Source organism: Hypanus sabinus, unplaced genomic scaffold, assembly GCF_030144855.1.
Source record: "Hypanus sabinus isolate sHypSab1 unplaced genomic scaffold, sHypSab1.hap1 scaffold_936, whole genome shotgun sequence".
NCBI classification, from domain to species: domain Eukaryota; kingdom Metazoa; phylum Chordata; class Chondrichthyes; order Myliobatiformes; family Dasyatidae; genus Hypanus; species Hypanus sabinus.
Genome location: NW_026781790.1, coordinates 128700 through 151202, shown reverse-complemented (window position 1 = coordinate 151202; position 22503 = coordinate 128700). Strand labels below are relative to the sequence as shown.

Genomic DNA, 22503 nt, shown 5'->3' with positions numbered 1-22503 from the left:
ACTCCTCAGGGTTATATATGGAACCTCTCAGACAGGGACAGGGAGTGGGTTCCCCTTTCCAGACCCTGCCCGGGGACTTGTGCCACTCCTCAGGGTATATCTGGAACCTCTCGGACAGGGACAGGGAGTGGGTTCCCCTTTCCAGACCCTGCCCGGGGACTTGTGCCACTCCTCAGGGTTATATATGGAACCTCTCGGACGGGGACAGAGAGTGGGTTCCCCTTTCCAGACCCTGCCCGGGGACTTGTGCCACTCCACAGGGTTATATATGGAACCTCTCGGACAGGGACAGGGAGTGGGTTCCCCTTTCCAGACCCTGCCCGGGGTCCTCTGCCACTCCTCAGGGTTATATATGGAACCTCTCGGGCAGGGACAGGGAGTGGGTTCCCCTTTCCTGACCCTGTCAGGGGACTTGTGCCACTCCTCAGGGTTGTATATGGAAACTCTCGGGCAGGGACAGGGAGTGGGTTCCCCTTTCCCAGGCAGACGCCCGAAGGTGACCGGAAGCCACCAGTGGGGCTGATGTAATACAAGCCCTGGCACGGTGGGTCGCTGAGGTAAGGGAACCCATTTGAATGACAGCACGACTGGAAGCGGATTTTGGTGAATTTACCCGATAACTACAGAAAAAAGGAGAATCCCTTGCATACTTTATAGCTCGTTTTAAGGATACGTGAGAGTCCAATGCCGGCAAATCCCTGGACAGATCAGTGTGTCCTGCTGGCAGTGCAGACTTTTCTAAACCTTCTCAGACCCAAGCCTGCCCACTCCTGTAAGTTAACTAATCTCAATTCGCCATGTCAGACCTGGCCCCGGGTGACATAAATTCTGATGAATATGGAGCACAATTGACTCTTTAACGGGACTGGGGAAAAGTGAGAGTGAGCACAGAGATCCGGTAGAGAGGAGATGGAGTTCGGGTCCTGACGAATAACCCAGAACGGGTAACAGGATCGTGCGTATGGTGCAGATGAAGAGGACACTTGTCACACTGATACTCGACAGAGTTCCACATTTACTCTCCACAATACCTTTGGTCCCGGATAGGACAGGCCCGAGGGGACGGATCACAGTGATACTCGACAGAGTACCACATTTATTCTCCACAATCCCTTTGGTCCCGGATAGGACAGGCCCGAGGGGACGGATCACAGTGATACTCGACAGAGTACCACATTTACTCTCCACAATCTCTTTGGTCCCGGATAGGACAGGTCAGAGGGGACGGTGATACAGGCAGCTGTGATCAGGCTCACCACACAGGCAGGCTCTTTTCTCACTGCTGTGATCAGGTAGAAGGTACAAGAGCCTCAGGACTCGCCCCACCAGGGTCAGGAACAGTTACTACCCCTCAACCATCAGGGTGTGGAACAACACAGGACAACTGCACTCACCTGCTGTCCATCGAGAGGCTCCCACAACAAATCATCGTACTGGGACTGTCTCAAAATGAGTGAAATAGGAGGTGGTTTGACAGAGACAGATCGCATTCCTGTCTCAGAATTAGAGAAATACAATCTCACAGGATATTTACAGCGGAAGGGCTGGAATGATGTTTCCCATAAGGTGTGGAACCAGCGGGCACAGACTCAAAATCCGAGAACAATTCAGCAGGGCTGAGATGAGGAGTAATTTCCTCACCCAGAGTGCAGTGAATCACTGCAATTATCTCCACAAGGTTTCGGAATTGAATGGACATATCCTGGGGCTCAGCGGTGATGGGAAGTTGCAGGAAAGTGGTGCTGAGGTCAAAAGTCAAGCATGTTCTGAGTGAAGGGCAGAAGAGGCGCAAGGGGCCGAATGGCCACACCTTCTCTATTTCTTATTTTCTGAAACACGAGTTTACCTTTGCGCCTCACTATTTCTTGTCCTGTCAGGTTGAACAGGGAGTGCTGAGAGCACCGGACATCTATCGGCAGCCGCTGCCGTTATTTCATGTTCTCGTTGTTTATTTGCATTGGCGAAGTTTGTTGTCTTCTGCACTCTGGCTGATCTTTCAGTGATCCAGATATAGTTACCGTTCTGTAGCTTTGCTCTGTATGTTTGTAGGTGTTGTATGTGGTGACTTATATGTACACTGTTAGTTTTTGGAACAGTCGCTTGGGTAATCTGAGGTGGAGGAGTATTTGGGGCTTATTTAAAACTATGCATAGATATTATCCAAATAGTGTTTATCTGACGGGTTAATTCTGATATTGAAACTAACTGTTATTTTTGTGGTTTATAACCAGAGGATTTTTTTCATTTGTTTTGGGATTGTGAATATGTTAAAACATTTTGGGTTGATGTTTGTCAATTTATAGATCATTATATTAATGTGGATTTTACTTTCTGTTTTGAAAATGTCTTATCTGGGTTTACTAATTTTACTTTGAACTTTGAGCCTTTGGGAACTTGTTTTGTTTCTGATATCAAACCTTGACTGACATATCCAGCAACCGGCAGCAGCCCGTCCTCGGACACACTCACAGCCAATCAGAGAACACCCCTGAGAGACTCTTGCCTCCATTGGCTGAGGAGTGTCAGTGGGTGGGATGCTGGGCGGACCGAAGTTTGGAACCGGGAACGAGTGGACCCGGTGAGAGACCCGAGATTGGGAGCAGATCCCCGGGTAAAGGCTGCAACAGCGGCCGGAGTTTTGAATCCTTCCGATGGTGGAGGTGAAGTTTCGGGCGGAGACACCGTGAGATGTTTCAATCACACAGGGGGTGCCCGGTCTTTACCCGCCGTGGATCGGGGCCTGTTGTCCGGAGTTTCCTCCCGGTCCTATCTCCTGCTGCTGGGATCCGGGAGCTGGCCCGCAGCGGCTGCCGATGGAACTCCGGTGTGTGAGCGCTCCCCTGTGCAAAAGGACAGGCTGAAGGTCAAGGGAGAACCAGGCGCAAAGGTAAACTCGGACTTTAGGAACAAATAAACAGACTTTCCGTCTTTTCCGCCTTTCACACAGAACATGCCTGATCTTTGACCTCAGCGCCACTTTCACGCAACGTTCCCAGCATCGCAGAGCCCTAAAATTTGTCCTTCAAATTTAGAAACCTTGTGGAGAAAATTCCAAAGTTTCACTGCCCTCTGGATGAGGAAATTCCTCCTCATTTCAGTCGTGCTGAGGTGTACTCGGATTCTGTGACCCCCATTCCTCACCACAGCCAAAGGAAACATCATTTCTCCCTCAACACTGTCAATACCCTGTGAGACTCTGTCTGTCTCAGTCAGACGGCCTTTTATTTCTCTAATTCTGAGACAGGCCCGGTTAGTATAATCTCTCCAAGGACACTACCTCACCTCCTAAATCAATCTGGGAAATCCCTTCATTCCCTTCATCCCACAAGCTGACTCCGGGAGGGAGACCAGACCTGTGCAGTGTTCCATGTACGCTCTCACCAGGACCCCATATACCTTCAGAGGAGATCGTTATTCTTCTATTCAAACCTTACTTCCCATTCAATGCTCTTCATTTAATATCGAACTCAAACAGTGAACAGACACAACACAGCCTCAGCCATGAATTTAAAGGGCAGGTGTTGCAACAGTTTGAGCTTCATACCGGGGGCCATGGAGCAAGCAGGGTGTCACAAAGGGAGGAATGTGGGAGTGTTGTATTCTGAGCCCAGCTGTGTGTGTTGGTGTATCAGAATCAGGTTTAATATCATCCGCATATGTGGTGAAATTTGTTCCTTTGTGTCTGCAGTACATTGCAATACATAGTAATAAAAACTATAAATTAGAACAAGTATTTATAAAATTAAATTTGAAATGTAGTGGCAAACGTGAGGGAAAATACTGAGGAAGTATTCGAGAGTTCATTGTCCTTTTAGAAATCTGACGGTGGAGGGAAGAAGCTGTTCCTGAGACATTGAGTGTCTCTTCACGGTCCTGTAGCAATGAGCCGAAGGCATGTCCTGGGTGATGGGGGTCCGTAATGATGGATGCCACCTTTTTGTGGCCTCATCTTTTGAATGTGTCCTGGATGCTGTGGTGCCCATGAAGGAGCTGGCTGAGTTTACAACTTTCTGCAGGATTTTCCAATCCGGTGCAGTGGCCTCTCCACACCAGGCAGTGATGCAACCAGTTAGAATGCTCTCCACAGTACATCTGTAGAAATTTGCAAGTGTCTTTAGTGACAGACCGATTCCCCTCAATCTCCGAATGAAATATAGCGGATGTTGTGCCTTCATTGTAACTGCATCAATATGTTGGGCCCAGGATGGTTCCTCAGAGATGATGACATGCAGGAAATGGAAACTGCTCACACTTTTCACTTCTGATCCCACAATGAGGACTGGTGTGTGCTCCCTTGACTTCCCATTCCTGAATCCACAATCAATTCTTTGTCTTCATGATGCTGAGTGCAAGGTTGTTGCTGTGACACCACTCAACTTGCTGATCTATCTCACTCCTGTACTCCTCCTCGTCACCATCTGAAATTCCACCAACAATAGTTGGGTTGTCAGCAAGTTTGTAGATGAGTCTAGACACACAGACGTGGTGCAGAGAGAGTAGAGCAGTGGGTTGAGCACGCATCGTTGAGGTGTGCCGGTGTTGATTGTCAGCAAGGAGGAGATGTTATTTCTGATCCACACAGACTGGGGTCTCCTGGTGAGGATCCAGTTGCAGAAGGAGGTGCAGAGGCCCAGGTTTTGGAGCTTGTTGATTACAATTGAGGGTCTGATTGTGTTGAACGCTGAGCTGTAATCAGCAGCCTGACTTGTGCATTGCTTTTGTCCGGGTGATCTAAGGCTGAGAAGAGAGCCTGTGAGATTGCATTTGCTGTAGACAGATTGTGGTGATCGGCAAATTGCAGTGGGTCCAGGTCCATGCACAGACAGGAGTTGATTCCAGTCAGGACCAACCCCCTCAAAGCTCTTCATCACAGCTGTGTGTCTGTGTGTGTGCGTACACGCTTGAAACAGTGATCCCAGTTTGATTCAGGAATCTTTCCTGTAGCTGGGGTACCTCAGAAGAGGGGTCATTGTGATGGGACGATCATTCTGATCAGAGCCAAATCATTTAGCCAGTCGATGCTGAACCTTTAGAAATTACAAAGCACATGTGTGTTTGAGAGAGTAATTTAAATGTAGAATTCAAAATTTACAAAGTAAGTTTATTATCGATTTTTACGCATGTCACCATGTTCAATCCTGAGATATTTTTTTTTCGGACAAACTCAGTAACTCAAAGAATCATGATTGAATCAATGAAAGCCCGAACCCAACATTGTAGACAAAATACAATGTGCAAAAGACAACAAACTGTGCAAATACAAAAGAAAAAAAAAAGTAATAAATAATTACCATGAACAGGTGATGAAGAATCTGTGAATGTGTCCATGGGTTATAGGAACAGTTCAGTGATGGAGCAATTGAATTTGAGTAAGATTATCTCCTCTGTTTGAAGAACTTGATGTTTGAAGGGTGATAACAGTTCCTGAACCTGGTGGTGTGGGTCCAGAGACTCCTGCACTTTCTTCCTGATGGCATCAGTGAGAAGAGATCATGTTTCACATGGTGGGTTCCTTGATGATAGTTGTAGCTTTCCTATGACAGCACACCAGAGAAATGTGCGCAGTGGTGGGGAGGGTTTTACCCGTGATGTACTGGGCCGTATCCACTACTTTCTGCAGGATTTTCCTTTCAAGGGCTTTGGTGTTTCCATACCAGGCCATGATGCAACCACTGAACATATTCTCCACACACACCTGCAGAAGTTAGTCAAGGTTGTAGATGTCATGCTGAATCTTTGCAAGCTTCTAAGGAAATGGAGATGTTGCTGTGCTTTCTTCGTAATTACACTTCCATGCTGGGCTCAAGACACATCCTGGAAAGTGATGCCACTGAGGAATTTAAGGTTGCTGACCCTCTCCGCCTTTGATCTCTGATGAGGACAGGCTCACAGATCTCCTGGTTCCTCCTCCTGAAGTCAATAATTAGCTCCTGGCTCTTGCTGATGATTGCCATAAGACCATCAGATATAGGAGCAGAACTAGGCCATTTGGCCCATCGAGTCTTCTCCGCCATTTCATTTTAGCGGATCCAATTTCCCTCTTGGCCCCAATCCCCTGCCTTCTTCTGGTAGCCCATCATGCCCTGACCAGTCAAGAAACTATCAACCTCTGCCTTAAATGTACATGAAGATTTGGCCTCCACAGCTGCCTATGATTCACTATCCATAGAATCCATAGATTCATTACTCTCTGGCTAAAGAAATTCCCCCTCATCTCCATTCTAAAGACACCCCTCTATTCTGAGGCTGTGTCCTTTGGTCTTAGACTGTCCCAAAATAGGAAACATCCTCTCCGTATTCACTTTAAAATCCTTTCACTATTTGATATATTTCAATTAGGTCTGCTCTCATTCTTTTGAATTCCACTCAACACAGGCCCAGAGCCATCAAATACTCCTCATATGACAACATATTTAATTTGGGAATCATTTACGTGAACCTCTTTTGGATACTCTCCAGTTTCAGCACATCTTTTTCTCAGATGAGTCCAAAACTGCTCACAGTACTCCCAGTGAGGCCTCACCAGTGCTTACAAAAATTTCAACATTACATCCCTGCGTTTATATTCAATTCCTCTTGAAATGAATTCTGACATTACATTTGCCTTCTTCACCACAGACTCAATTTGCAAATTGACCTTTAGGAAGTATTTGGAAAATAGTCAGCCCTTTCATTTCTTCTACCAAAGTGCATGCTGATACCCTTTGCTGACACTGAATTCCATCTCCCACTTCTTCGCCCATTCTCCTCATCTGTTGATGACCTTCCATAGTCTCTCTATTTCCTCAAAACGACCTGACCCTCAACCATCTTCATAGTACCTGTAAACTTTGCAGCAAGGTCATCAATTTCATCATGCACATCAGTGACATTTAACAGAAAGAGTATCAGTCCCAACACTGACGACTGTGGAACCCACTCATCAAAAGGCTCCCTTTACACCCACTCTTTGCTTCCTCTCAGTCAGCCACGGCTTTGTCCATGCTGGAAGCTTTCCGGTAATACTATGGGCTCGTGGGTTGTTAAAGCAGTTTCGTGTGTGGCATCATGTCAGAAGCCGTCTGAAAATCCAGGTGAACAACATCAATCGATTCTCCTTTGTCTGTCCTGCTTGTTATTTCTTAAAATAATTTCTACAGGTTGGTCAGGCAAGATTTTCCCTTCAGGAAACCATGCTGACTGTGGCCTATTTTATCTTGTGACACGGTACTCTCAGACCTCATCATTAATAATCGACTCCAACATCTTCCCAATCACTGCGGACAGACTAACTGGCCTATAGTTTCCTTTCTTCTGCCTCTCTCCCTTCTTGAAAAGTGGTGTGACATTGGCAATATTACATTCTTGAGGAACCATTCTGGAACATTGTGATTCCTGAATGTTCATTACTAATGGGGCCACAATCTTTTTAGCCACCTCTTTCAGAAAGCTGGGGTGTACACCATCTGGGTCACGTGACTTATCTAACTTGGCCTTCCAGTTCCTCAAGAACCTTCACTCTGGTTCTGGTAACTTTGCACACTTCTGGCTCCTGACACCCGGAAGTCCCACCATTCTGCTGGTGTCTTCCTCTGTGAAGACAGACACAACACACTTATTCAGTCTGTCTACCATTTCTTTGTTTCCCATCACTGCCTCTCCAGCATCGTTTTCCAGCCACCCGAGACTTTATATTAGATAAAAATTGGGATGTGTGTGCTTTAATTGGACAAGAGTGTTGCACCAACACACCAGACAAATCTGAAAATGTAACTCACCTGATGGATTATATTTGAGAGGCAGCAGATAGAATGAGAGAAGTGGGAGAGCAGTTCCACAATGATAACCCCTCAGTAAGTCAGTGGCCATTTGGGACTCTGGGACGATGGTGGGATACTGGTTTACATTGTACAGTTCCACAATGATAACCCCTCAGGAAGCCACTGGCCATTTGGGACTCTGGGACGATGGTGGGATACTGATTTACATTGAACAGTTCCACAATGATAACCCCTCAGGAAGCCGGTGGCCATTTGGGACTCTGGGACGATGGTGGGATACTGGTTTACATTGTACATTTCCGCAATGATAATCCCTCAGGAAGCCATTTTTGGAATCTGGATGAGAGAATACGGTTTTACATTATGGAATAACCATTAGAGTAATAATAATCAGATTATGATTATTTTACTCTTCCATGTGACCGAAATGAGGGGACAGAAGGAATATTTTGTAAACGCTGTGTTTGAAGTCCCCTCCCATCCCTGGTGAGAATGGAGGTGAACTTACCCCCGGCAGGTAATAAAGAATAAAGCTGCTTGATGAAGAAACACTCAGTGTTGGGATTGTGTTCTGTGAGTCTCAGCAGAGAGATACTTGACAGGGGGTTAGGGGTGAAAGATGGGGAGTTTATGGGGCACATGAGGGGATACCTCTTCACTCAGAGGGTCACAGGAGTGTGAAATGAGCTTCACCCACCCACAACGTCTGCCCCCGAATGAGGTGGAGCCCAAATGGCGGGTCCCTCAAATGAGCTGCTGCCAACCGGAGACCGGGGTCTTCGGGCTGGTTTGTTGCCGCCAGAGAACATGATGTGTGTCCCTGGTGATGGACCCACTGACGGTAGGTGTCGGCGCTGGGGGCGGGGGGTGTTAGTGTTGTACTTGTACGGGTGGGTAGAGATATGTCAGAGCCAGCAGATGCCAGACAAGGGCTCGTCCTTTATTCTGGGATGTCCTGGTATCAGTCGTAACGGGGTTTACCCGACGGTGCAGTCTGGGAGGTCAGGGACTGGGCCGTCTCCAGTGCCAGTACAGTCACTCTCAGCTGAGCCTGGAGTGGGAGCAGGGACGGTTCCTGTTGGGTTACGGACATGAAGGTCCAAACCCGGGGAGACGCCATTGTCAAATTTCACCAAGAAACAATCAGGCCAAACAACTTCAGGCAGAACTGCTCAGGATGACAAACAGACATCAGTACACAGAAATGACAACTTTTAAAATCAGAAATAAACCAATGTAAAAACAAATTTAAAACCAGCTCCTTTGCCTGGGTATGGGTGGAATGGAAATGGTCCCGACGCAAATGAGGTGGTTTCACACCGTCTGCACGACTCAGTCGCCCCATTGAAGGAGTCGCAGTGGCGATTGAGTTCGCACTGAGAGGGGGATTGGACACGGAGTGAAAGGCCTGATGAGGGTCGGTTTGATTGCCAAGGGGATCTGCTGTCTTGTCTTGTGGGCTGGCCACTTACGGCTTCCTCACCGGCTCAGACACTGAAAGCCCGTGTTTCCCTGCACCCCACCCCCCCCACCCCGGATCCAGGCAGTCTCGTCCCCCTGGGAGATGAAAGAGAAAGTAAATTCATCCGCTTACAACTGGACAATGATGTATGTTAATTATTTGGAGAATGCAGATCAAACAATTAGTGAGGTTGTGGATGTCACCTAAACCGGTGTGTGGAGAAAGTGAGGGTTGTCTAAGGTTACAGTGGGATCGAGACCAGTTGGGAAAGTGGGCCGAGGAATTGCAGGTGGATCTTAGCTGTCACTCAGAAACAGTTCTTCAGGGGGTCAAAGACCACTGAGACACGAAAGAGAGCTTTTCTTGGGCTCTGGATTCAAACAGACAAGACTGGTGCACTCGTACCAAGGCAGAATATAAGTTGTTGCTCCGCCACCCTGCGGGTGCAGTCATCAATTAGGAGCAACTTCGCACCATCCTCCACAAGTCTGACTTACCAGTCAGCAAGCATTTTAATTCTTCATTCCCAGTCCTGTTCCGCCGTGTCGATCCGTGGACTCCTCTTGTGCCAAGATGAGCTCCTCTCCCCGTGGAGGAGCAACACATTATATTCTGTCTGGGTACCCTCCAATCTGATGGCATGAACATCGATTTCCACTCAGGAGAACAAATTACCGTCACCCTCCTCTATGCCCCACTCTGACCTTGTACTTCTCACCTTCCTACACTCCTCCCGGGACCCTCCTCACGCCCTCTCTCTGGTCCACTCTCCCCTCCTATCAGATTCTTTATTCTCCAGCCCACCCTTTCTTGACCTTCCCCACCCACCCGGCATCAAATTCCAGCTCGCCTCTTCCCCTCCCCCACCACATTTCTCTTCTGGCACCTTCCCCCGTGCTTCTCTGCCCTGCAGAAGGCTTTCTGCCAAAAAACGCCGTCTGTTTATAATTTTCTATAGATGCTGCCTGAAGTGCTGAGTTCCTGCAGCGTTTTGTGTGAGTCGCTTTGGATTTCCAGCATTTGCAGACTTTCTCCTGTTAGTTCCAGAAATCGCCGTCCGTGACCAGACGATCACATGCGCATGCGTAAGGTCGCGGTGAGTTTCGCGCGTGCGCACGATGGACAGCTTTAGTCCTTGTGGGAATCACCTTTGTTCCATCTTGATCTGGACCTTTCTACCTGTGAGAACTTGTTTAGTACCATTCGCTTTGGGTACATAATGATACCAATTACCTTTGGCCTGGGTAACAAGTGACCTGTAGCGTTCTCATCACAAATATGCCACACTCCAATGAGAACAAGGACTGCCCTCCCCATCATGTTCATTGGCATTGCCTCTGATGGGCTCTCCACCATCAATCACCTGTGCGGAGGGGCAGAGTAATTTGAAACTCTCCAGGGTTTGCCATGTAACATCACATGCTCTTTGTAGTGCTGTCGTACATGACCAGAACTTGAAATAATACCAATGTTTTCTCTAATTTATTTTTCTCAGAACGTATGGACCGAGTATTTGTCTGAAAGTTAAATGTTTAAACATCATGAAAACAGCACGGCATCAACAAAACACCAGCTGTGCAGCAGCAAAGGCTGTCTGTGTGGGAACATTTCAGTTACTGCGCAGCTCGGAATAATATGGGACAGAGAATAATACTAATGGAAGGAATCAGCCTAAGCTAAGTCACAGATTGAAATTCCCATTCTCACACACAGGAAAACTGTTGGGGAATTAGATGGACAGACCAGTTGCCGGCGTCATGAGCAGTTGGAAGGAGAATTTTTCCCCCAACTTGGGTTGATCCTCGCTGTAACAGTGTGATGTTAGAGTTCAGAAAGGAGATTAAAATTATTTCATAATATATCGGCTGTGAAAATTAATCAGATACAGGAGCAGAATGAGGTCGTTTGGCCCATCGAGTCTGCTCCACCATTTCATTACAGCTGATCCATTTCCATCTCAGCCGCACTCTCCTGCCTTCTCCCCATATCCCTTCCTGCCCTGACTAATCAAGAATCCATCACCCTCTTCCCGAAAATAGACCCAATTACTTGGCCTCCAGAGCAACTCATAGCAGCAAATCCCACAGAGTCACCACGCTCCGGTTAAAGAAATTCCTCCTCATCTCCATTCTGAAAGAACAAAGCTCGATTTTGATGCTGCGTCCTCTGGTTTTCGACTCCCCCACTCTTGTCAACAAACTCTCCACATCCACTCTATAGAGACTTTTCAATGTTCGATAGATTTCATTATTCTGAACTCCAGTGAGTAGAGGCCCCGAGCCATCAAATGTTCTTCATCAGACAAGCCCTATAAATCCTGAAATATTTTTGTAAATTTCCTTTGAACGCTCTGCAATGTAAGTACATCTGTTCTACTTAAGGGGCCTGAATCTGCTCTCAACAGTCCAAGTGAGGCCACATTTTATAAATACTCAACAATACATCTTTGCTTTTATATTCTCCTACTCTTCAACATTATTTCCTCTCTATTGCCTCTAACAAAGTGGATGACCATACACTTCTCTGAATGATGACTTTCATTTATTGATGTCTTTTGTAAATCTTTTTTACAGGTTAGAAATGACAAAAATTGTGTACGGGAATTTTAAGCAGAACAACATGTCAGTTTGCTGTCTCTGCCCAGATATTTAAGGAGTTACTAGATATTTAACAATGTATCACTGTTGATCCTTGGAGATGAAGAATTTTGTCATCACAGCTGGAAAAGTGCTTTGTGTCTGAAATGAAGTTTTCTGTTGTAACTCACTGAAATCCACTGGAACCGGGGAGCTGAGAACACACCAGCATTTGTTCACTGGAGATCAGTTCTTCAACTACATTGATTGTGCAAGGGGTTTACTACATCTGATATTTGATTTATGAATTGACAAAGAACTGTGGGAAGGGATTCACTCTTCACTCACTCATCTCACCTGCATGCACAACAGCGAGTTCACACTGATAAGATGTCGTTCACCTGCGCTGATTGTGGGAAGGGATTCCCTCGGTCATCCAGCCTACTGACACACCAGCGAGTTCACACTGGTGAGAAGCCGTTCACCTGCTCAGACTGTGGGAAGGGATTCACTCAGTCATCGCAACTGCGGAGACACCAGTCACTTCACACTGGGGAGAAGCCATTCGCCTGCTCGGACTTGTGGGAAGGGATTCACTTGGTCATCTGAACTGAAGATACATCAGCGAACTCACACTGGGGAGAGGCCATTCACCTGTTCAGACTGTGGGAAAGGGTTTATTCGGTCATCTCAACTGAAGGTACATCAGCGAGTTCACAATGGGGAGAGGCCGTTCACCTGCTCAGTCTGTGGGAAAGGATTCACACAGTCTTCTGTACTGAAGGAACATCAGCGAATTCACACTGGGGAGAGGCCATTCACCTGCTCAGACTGTGGGAAAGGATTCACTCATTCATCTGTACTGAAGGTGCATCAGAGAATTCACACTGGGGAGAGGCCGTTCACCTGCTCAGACTGTGGGAAGAAATTCACTGACTCATCCAGGCAACAGGCTCACCAGCGAGTTCATACTGGAGAGAGGCCGTTCACCTGCTCAGACTGTGGGAAGGCATTTACTCGGTCAGTTGAACTGAAGACACATCAGCGAATTCACACTGGGGAGAGGCTGTTCATCTGCTCAGACTGTGGGAAAGGGTTTATTCGGTCATATCAACTGAAGGTGCATCAACGAGTCCACACTGGGGAGAGACCGTTCACCTGCTCAGACTGTGGAAGGGGATTTATTCAGTCATCTCAACTGATGATACATCAGCGTATTCACACTGGGGAGAGACCATACGCCTGTTCTGATTGTGGAAAGAGATTCAGTCAGTCATCCGACTTACAGACACACCGACGAGTCCACACTGGGGAGAGGCCATTCTCCTGCTCCCAATGTGGGAAGAGATTCTCTCAGTCATCCCACCTTGTGACGCACTACCGAGTTCACACTGGGGAAACTGTTTAAACATGCGACAGGCTACAGGCTGGATATTTCACCATCACAGTTGCTGAATCAAGTTCAAAAGTGAATGTTGATGCCGAACTCGGCAATTACTGCTGCTGTTTATCAAACCCAGTTCTGCACTTTGTTCACTGGGCGTGGGAGGTAATCCTCGGCTAATGTTCACGTTTAATGGGACTGGAGTTTAATGGTTTGGATCTGTGACGCAGAAATCAGTTCTAATTTCTCCTTTCTCTCCCCAGAATATCATCACAAGGCCAAAATGTACACTTCCCTATTAAGCTTCAGAGTGGGCAGTGCTGCCGGCCTTTCTGTTACTTTCATGCCCCAACGGATCAACTCGCCACCCACTCAGCAGTATCCAACAAGGTGTTCTGCTGAGGAGAATGCCCACAGGACAGCCCTGCACTGTCTTCCTAATGACCCTTACCTCTGCTGGTGGTCACGCTTCTCCTGTCCGAAGCTTGTACTCTGGGTGTGGCCATCTCTTCAGATGTTTCATTGATAGTATCTTCAGGCTCCCGAATGACCCTGAGTACATCCAACTCCCTGAACCAGTCAGTCCGGCGCTGTAATTGGGTGCACTTCCTGTAAATATTCATCTGAAAACTGTCGGATGTCCAGAGTTCCCACATCTGACTGGAGGAGCATCCCATCCTGACTGCTCTGCACCAAAATACACCACTGTCTGAATGAATTAACATATGCAAGAAAACATCGAACGTGAATGGGTCAATGACAGTGGAAGTAGAGTGATCAATTGTCTGTGTTTTTGTCATGAGGTCGAAGGAATAGAGGCTGCCATTTTGTGAAGCTGCTCTGTAACCCCCATTTTGTGAACTGATTGCTATGGGATAACCTGATCAGATCAACTTTACACAAGAAGTTACTGGTATTCCCATTGTAAGCCTGAAATCACTCTCACATAAACTGTCTATTATGTACACTGTCAGGTTTTCAGAAGTAATCTCTTTATCTCTGAACCTGAAGTCTCTCTGAGATAAGGTATGGATTATGTACAGTGGCAGGTCTGCAGAAGGAATCTCGTTATCTCTGAACCTGAAGTCACTCTGAGATAAGGTGTGTATTACGTACAGTGGCAGTTCTGCAGAAGGAATCTCGATATTTCTGCTGAGCGTCTGAGCGACACAGTTTGTCTGTTTGAAACCATAGTGGAGGAGAACAAAATAAATTACCTTTGGCATGATGTTGTGTAGCCCTTGGACTACATCCAATGGAAATCTGTTAGTCATCAGCCTGATGGACTTCAGCCAACAAGAATGAGATGCGTCCTCTGAACTGATAAGAGTTGTTTCAAATGTTTCAAATCATGCTTGTTTCAAAACAAGTAAAGAGTTTCAAATGCAAAGGTGTGATAACTCCTGAGACTAACTATCACAAGGAAGAACCCCCAAGGAAGGGGCTGGAGGAGAAATGATCGATCATTTGGATACAATGGGATCCCCTGTTGCAATGTTGTGAATTTGAGAAGTGGTCAGGGTGTGTATTAGTACAGAGGGAGCAGTGGAATTCATGTTTTAAGTTGTTAGCCTGGGGTCAACGTAGTTATTTTGTTGTTTGTGTAGGAAAAATAAAATGCGAGCTGTGATTAATTACGAGTTGCCTGGTGAGTTTCCAAACTGATCTCAGTTGATGAACGGTGAACATATTTTCGCGCCCTGGGTGAACTCGAAAAGAAAGAAAAGTGGTCTGGGACCCTGGTGACGAGTTGAACCACACAGTAGGTTAGGATATTAAAATGTGAAAGGGAAAGGACAGGCAGAACCCAAGGATTCAGAGGATTTCAGAGATTACTTTCATGGTTAATTATGAAGGAACTGGTCAGATAATGAGGAGTGGTTAGAAAAGTTTGACAGCCAAGGGTCCGGGACTGTGGAGGAAGAATTGTGAAAAGTAGTTAGTGAAAATAAATTAAAGAAATTACAGGGGATTAAAAATATTGTAATGTGATGTTTGTTGGATGATCCAATTGAAGTGAAGGGAGAAAAAACTGAAACTGGCGGAGGAATTGTGTAAGTGTAGGGAAGAGTTAGAAATTCTGACGGAGCAGCATCAGGTGAATTTGATCCACGTAAGTCAGTTTCAGGCTCAGTGTGAAGCGTTAACAAGAGAAAATGAGAAAACTGAAGAGGAGTATAAACAGGCGGATACAGAATTAGAGAAAGGAAAAGTCAGGGTCGGGATTTACGGCTGTTGTGAATGTCATGAAGAAATCGGCAGATGAGAGGAAAGGCTGCGCTGATCGCAAGTGTTTAAAGCAGATGGAAAATCTGCAAAGTGAACTCTCAGCTCGGAGAGGAGTGATATCTGCGAGGACTGACGATGATGGTGATGCAGATTGGGGTGATTTAACGTATGAAGAGACGCTGATGAGGTAATCGTAGCCTTTGACGTGGGTCAGATATGATCAGGTAGTGTCCAAATTTCATAGAGTGTTTCAACCCTTAACCTCTACACTGTCCAGCTGGTGGATCAGAAGTCAGGGCCAAGTCACTGCCCATATAACCATATAACAATCACAGCACGGAAACAGGCCATCTTGGCCCTCCTAGTCCGTGCCGAACCCTTAATCTCACCTAGTCCCACCTACCCGCACTCAGCCCATAACCCTCCACTCCTTTCCTGTCCATTCCTCCCATCTGTTCCTGACCTCGAGCTCAACCCCTCTCTCCAGCTCCGTACCCAGTATGGGGCTCTTTCTGCTCCCTCCCCCATCCTGCTTCCTTGTTGTTCTTTTCATCAAAGCCCAGCACAGACAGTAGCCTCCATGCTGGCCGTAACGGGAACCCACTACAGTCGATCTCCATGAGGAACAGCCACGTCCGCCATCCTTTGTCCCTGCACTCCGGGACTAACAGTGTCAAAGCCAGGATTACTGGGGAAGTGGCCCGCCTCCCAGCAGGTTTTTCCGAGAGTGGGTGGAACCTTCAACACCCATTGCCCCAATGGTACCTGTAGTAATGGAGGGACTGCAGGACACACCAGAGCCGGGGGTGTGGGGCTTGTGTGACACGGTATTCTGACCCTTTGACGTGGCCCAATTGAGTGCTGGAGTGGTGAATGAGATGATTCTCGGAAACTTTCCCAGTGCTTCCAGCAGACAGGATAACTCACGGTTTATATGAAACGGAGGAAGGGAAGCTAACCCTTCTCTGTCTAACTTTAGCTTTCCCTTCAGCCCTGCCGGAGGAACAGGCACCCTCCCAGGGGACATGGGGTGATGTTCAGAAGGCACCATTAGAAGCTGCTGGACTAATAGAGGTGACAGTGAGGTTTTGCATAACTGCAGCCGGTGGAAAGGTAAGGAAACTTCTGTATTTGTGACAAGGTTGTGGCCAGTTTTCTAGAGTGTCTTGGGTCCTACTTTGGATACGCAGAATTTGACGCCGTGACAGAGTAGGAACTGGCCGAGAAACTTGGTATCGCGCAGTACCGAGGAAAGCAGAAGGGTGTGTGAAATGATTGATCCATTAAAATCCCACACATGGTGAAGCATGGGCTCTCAGAAGGATGATGCGAATGAGGGAAAGGGAGTGAGGGAGAAAGGTACTGAGGAGGATAAGGGGAAACAGGGTTCGAAAACGACCCGATAACAGAACAAAGTTTGCAGTGGCAGAATGAAGGGAGAAGGGGGTGGGGGTGGCCGATCAGGATGAGCTCAACAACGCCACCTAATGGCTGGGTAGTCAACGACGTGGTTGGAATATCTACGTTCGCCCTGTTATGAATACTGGATCCACAAAGAAGTGATGCAATTCTGGACATGAAGTTTATTTTGACATTGATTGCCCACAACCCAGGTGGGTTGGGACTTGTCAGCATGTAACGATGGTCTATTGCCCCAAGAAGGTCAACTGTGTTACCTATAATATAATGCCCATGGTGCTGATGAAAAGCCACGACTTGAATCCAGAGTTACCCAGGGGGTCTCCAAGTTACATGTGCGTTCACCACATGGTTGGATGGTGCAGCTGGACCCCTTGCTGAAACTAAAGTAGGAATCCGCCCCATAAAATTTCTTGTAGATGATAATAAGGTAGATGGCGTTGTGGAAAGCTTGCTTCAAAGCTTGCGGAGAGATTTCGGTCAGTTAGAAGAGTGGGCTGAACGATGGCAGATGGAGTTTAATGCTGATAAGTGTGAGATCCTATATTTGGGTAGGAATAATCCAAATAGGACATAAATGATAAATGGCAGGACATTGAGGAATGCAGTAGAACCAAGGAATAATGGTGCATAGTTCGCTGAAGGTGGAATCTCATGTGGATCGGGTGGTGAAGAAAGCTGTTGGTATGCTGGCCTTTATAAATCAGAGCATTGAGTAATGTTAAAATTGTGCAATGCATTAGTAAGGCCGAATTTGGAGCATTGTGTACAGTTCTGGTCTCCGAATTATAGGAAAGATATCAAGAAAATAGACAGAGAACAGAGAATATTTACTAGAATGTTACCTGGGTTTCAGCACCTAATTTACACGGAAAGGTTGAACAAGTTACGTCTTTATTCTTCGGACCATAGAGGTTTGAGTGGGGACTTGATAGAGGTATTTAAAATTATGAGGGAGATAGATAGAGTTGACGAGGATAGGCTTTTTCCACTTAGAGTAGGGGAGATTAAAACAAGAGGACATGATTTGAGAGTTAAGAGACAAAAGTTTAAGGGTAACACTAGGGGGTATTTCTTTACTCAGAGAGTGGTAACTGTGTGGAATGAGCTTCCAGTAGAAGTAGAAATAGTAGTGTATATATATATATATATACATATGGTTCATAATGCAGGAGAGTCTCGAACCACCCTAAACATGGCTACATTCAATGCAACACATTGGGAAACAGAAGATGCAGTTACTATTGATGAATTTACGTGACACTCACGTGTGGGAGTACCGTTAAGATACATTCGAAACCTTGAGATTTTTTAATGTATTTAATCTTTTAATGTGTTCAATAGACCCTACATTATCCCAGAGTGCTTTGCTGTATGCTAAGTGAGGACGTGGCGGGAGGCGTGTGACTTTGGCTTCGAAAGACAAAAAATAAGATGATCGAAGTAAAAATGTTATTATGACCTGAAATCACTTTTGTGTTGAAAATGCATTTTTGTGTCAGGGCCCCACGCAGCTGTATCCACCCCCCCACCCCCCCCCCCCCCCGTTTCTTTGTAACATGTGTGAAAATGCACTGTTTATTTTAAGTTTTGCAATTATTTTGTGGCACGAAACAGCTGTGGGAGTGGGGACAATGTTTCTGTTGCGTTTTTATTTGTTTTTGAGCATTTCGTGCGGAAGAGGAGTTGTTGATTTTTTTTCTTGGTTTCGAGGCTATATGGTGAAGAAGAATCACAGGATTGTGTACTGCATACATTTTCTGATAATAAAAATAATGAAATGAAGGAATGAAAGAATGATACAAACATGGATTTTTATACTGTCTTGTGTGTGAGAGAGAGAGAGAGAGAGAGAGAGAGAGAGAGAGAGAGAGAGAGAGAGAGAGAGAGAGAGAGAGAGAGAGAGAGAGAGAGAGAGAGAGAGAGAGAGAGAGAGGGAGAGAGGGAGAGAGGGAGAGAGGGAGAGAGGGAGAGAGGGAGGGAGGGAGGGAGGGAGGGAGAGAGGGAGAGAGGGGGAGAGGGAGAGGGTTTCCTTATTTGTTTTCCATGTAATTGATATTAAAGACACCCGAATTCCACACTGGCAATGTGAAATCCTGGTTGAGCAGATGGAAATCCGTGCATCTGTATTCGGAGATATATGCCTACATTTCAGGAGAATATTACTCGTTGGTGTACCGTTACGTTTGGGAATTTGAAATTAACTATTTTGTTAAGACTGGAATAATTTGAGAGCAATCCTAAAAATTGCTTAACTAACAAGATATTTTTCTTTTATAGAACAGAAAAGATGTTCAAGACTTTTGACATCTTGGTTAGAGTCCCCCAAACACAAACTAATCCAAGAGTTCATACTCTCGAGGAGAATGATAACAGTAGGTGATTCAATACAATTTGACAAGCTACAATGACATAATTTACTTCAGTATTATGTTTCTCAAATGGCTCCATTGAAGTACATATTTAGAGTGGGAGAATATTGAATTGATAAGAAACCACTGAAGGTTCAGTCACCTTTGTTGGGACAAACTAATTCACATAAACAGTCCACACATTGCACTAGTTAATTATTCAATCGCAATCTGTCACCACGGGGATTGCATCTGCCTGACGTAATTGGTTTGTAAATAATTTTAAAACAGCTATTTTTAAATCTGTTATAATGTGTCCCTGTGGAGTCGCTAAATGGTATTAAAAACCGCAGGCATGGGCTGCTTTTACATTTCATTCCAAGAGATCGCCTGTAGGACAGTGCGGACAGGTCACTGGACAGAGAAAATGCCTGCAATGTTGGATAGGTACAGAAGTGTGGAGAAAATACTGTACGTGTTCATCGCCGTCATTGGAGTTCCTGGTGAGTGAGCAGAGCAATTCATGTTTGGTATTTCTGTGTGTTAACCATGTGAATCTGACAAGCTTCTAACTTGATGATCATTGTAGAAATATCCGTTAGAGATTTTGATCCTGTCAGTTCAACACTCTGACTTTTCATATTTAAGGACAAGCGGAACTAAACTCCTGTCTCTCATCAAACTCACGGGATCGACTCGAACGTTGTTCTTACCTTCAATGACACCCTGTCCGGAGTTGTCCCAGTGTGGGGACAGGCAGCTCTCCCGCAAGCTGTGACTGGGATGGGTTTACATTGTAAAGTTCACTGTTTCTGAGTTATCGATCAGAGAGAACCCCTGGTCCTGTGTTTCATATCTCCCTGTGGAGTCTGTCACAGTCGGATCCCACTGCCTGTCGGTCAATAATTGGGTCTGATCATCTGAACCAGTGCCAACGGATCTGCTGACGAGAGTTATCGAATTGAACTGCGCTGTGGAATTAATCCATTAACGGAGCCGCTCAGCCTCAGGTTGCTCAGTTGTTCCTGCTTTCCTTCTGAGACGCGTCGTAAATTTTCACCAGGATACCTCTTCGTCCTGGAGAAAAGTCTCGGCCCAATACCAAAGTTTGTTCAATTCCATGTACAGAATGCTGCCTGACCTGCTGAGTCCCTCCAGTGTTTTGTGTGTGTTCCTCTCCTCTGCATGCCTTATCGGCCCCATCATTTACGAGTTTCCAGGGGCCAGGTCAGTCACGATTAAATCAGTGATACCGGCCAGGTCAGGGACAGGAATCGGGATCAGCACCGACCTATGTTGTTCATGAAGATCGCTTTTATCGCCGACGATTGTCCACACATTGTCTCATCTCCACACTGAAGAAGGCAGGTCAGAGACAGTGTGACCAGTGTCCCAGGTTAGGTTAGCAGCCGTGCACTGACTCCACAACGCCTGGTCTTCAGCTGAAACCCGATCCCTTGAGGAATGCGTTCAGTAATGCCCTCTGTCTGTTATCTCTCTCTCCCTCACTCTCTCTGCTCCCTCGCCCTCCCACCTCCCCTCTCCCTGTCTCCCTCCCCCTCACCCTCCTCTTCTCCCCCTTTCCCACACGCAGTGAATTTATTGGCGATTGTGATCCTGTCTCGGGGAAAGTGCGGCCTCTCTACCTGCACCATTCGCTACCTGGTGGCCATGGCAGCGGCGGATCTACTGACCATTTTCACCGCGGTCATTCTGGGGCGAATCAAATCCTATTACTTCAGGTGGAGTTTTCTGAGCATCACTCCTGTGTGCAGTGTTATCGATGTACTGAGCTTCACAGCCACACACTGTTCTGTCTGGTTCACCGTCGCTTTCACCTTTGACCGGTTTGTCGCCATTTGCTGTCAGAAGCTGAAAACAAAATATTGCACCGGGAAAACTGCGGCTGTGGTTCTAACAACAATCGGCGCACTGTTCTATATGGAAAATGTTCCCCGATACTTCACACGGCAACCCAGGGTGATCATCGACAATGTACCGTGGTTCTGTGATCTCAGGGACAATGTTTTCACTGACCCCGGGTGGATAGGATATGACTGGGTCGATACGATTTTAGTTCCATTCCTCCCTTTCGCTGGGATCCTGCTGCTCAACGCTCTGACAGTCAGACACATTTTAGTGGCCAGTCGGGTCCGTAAGGGGCTGAAGGGTCAGAGCAAGGGGGAGAACTGCAGTGACCCGGAGATGGAGAACAGGAGGAGGTCTGTGATTTTACTCTTCACCATCTCCGGCAGCTTCATCCTCCTGTGGATGACAACTGTTGTAAATTTCATATATTATCAGGTCTCAGGGGAAGGATTCAGTTTCAATGATTCTGAATGGATCTTTATCTACGTCGGGTTTTGCTGAGTGATTTCAGCTGCTGCACCAACACGTTTATTTACGCGGTGACTCAGTCAAAATTCAGGGAACAGATAATTAGGACGGTGAAATATTCTGTCCCCTCGGTGCTTCATTTTATTAATAAAGCTGCGTCCTGAGCCCAAGCCGGACGCGACCACAATTTCTCCAGTCCGGAGGCAAACTTCTCACATTCACCGCCTGATCTCGCAGTTGTTATTCCGGGGCCGACTGTCCGACTGACCAGCAGGTCCGGGACATTAGGATAGTGTGTTTCTGGGGAGGGGCAAAGCACTGTCCTGGTCTCGCCAGATGTCAGTCAACGAACTACTCTGAAATGCCAGCCATCCATTGGTCTGGGAATATGTCCATTTATCCCTATTCCCGCCCTCCAACCTCACAGACCGACTTTCCCACAAGACAGCTGGTGTTCTAGTCTGATGCTGGTAGGATAATCACATGTCAAACACACTAGTTTCCGCCTTCCGCTTGATTGATTGGCTAACGTGCATATAAATAGGGCGGGTATTGGATACATTGTGGTTGGCACTCCAAATTAATCCACGTTCCCGCCACTAACTGGACGGGAATATGGTGTAGAGGATAGGGAAATAAAACCCTTGCTGCTTCTTTGTTCTAATGAAAACTGAATTACACTCCAAAAATCCTACAGATTGTACCACGTGAAGCCCAATAGAGAGAATCAAATTAAACTCATTCCCACGACTGAAATGAAAGATATCCGCCCCCAACGATTGTAATGAAATCTGTATTTCATTTCTGTCTACCTGATCACCTTCACCCTGAAATAGTGTGTTTTCAAGTGCTTCATAATGACAAGAACTACATGACCCAGTATGGAGTTTTCCAACACGACATAAGGAATAATTCGTTATCGTCGGGCTAATTCAGGTCGTATCAATATAATTCCTTCCCTTCTTGTTTTTACCCGGTTCTCCCA

General features: G+C 46.4%; 1 protein-coding gene across 1 annotated transcript; it reads left to right on the top strand.

Moving 5' to 3' along the window:
- Nucleotides 1–2272: 2272 nt before the first annotated feature.
- Nucleotides 2273–21951, top strand: LOC132390514 (probable G-protein coupled receptor 139). Its single transcript, XM_059963130.1, has 5 exons — nt 2273–2887; nt 13446–16524; nt 19111–19205; nt 19535–19684; nt 20776–21951. The coding sequence occupies exons 3-5, from the start codon at nt 19121–19123 to the stop codon at nt 21549–21551; spliced, it is 1011 nt and encodes a 336-aa protein (XP_059819113.1). The 5' UTR covers nt 2273–2887; nt 13446–16524; nt 19111–19120; the 3' UTR covers nt 21552–21951.
- The last annotated feature ends 552 nt before the right edge of the window (nt 21952–22503 follow it).

Excerpts from the sequence above, each read along its gene's own strand:
- LOC132390514 (XM_059963130.1), top strand. The coding sequence starts at position 19,121 with ATGTTCAAGACTTTTGACATCTTGGTTAGAGTCCCCCAAACACAAACT. Across the intron at positions 19,206-19,534 it reads TCTCGAGGAGAATGATAACA|GCATGGGCTGCTTTTACATT; the intron begins GTAGGTGATTCA and ends TAAAAACCGCAG. Across the intron at positions 19,685-20,775 it reads CGCCGTCATTGGAGTTCCTG|TGAATTTATTGGCGATTGTG; the intron begins GTGAGTGAGCAG and ends TCCCACACGCAG.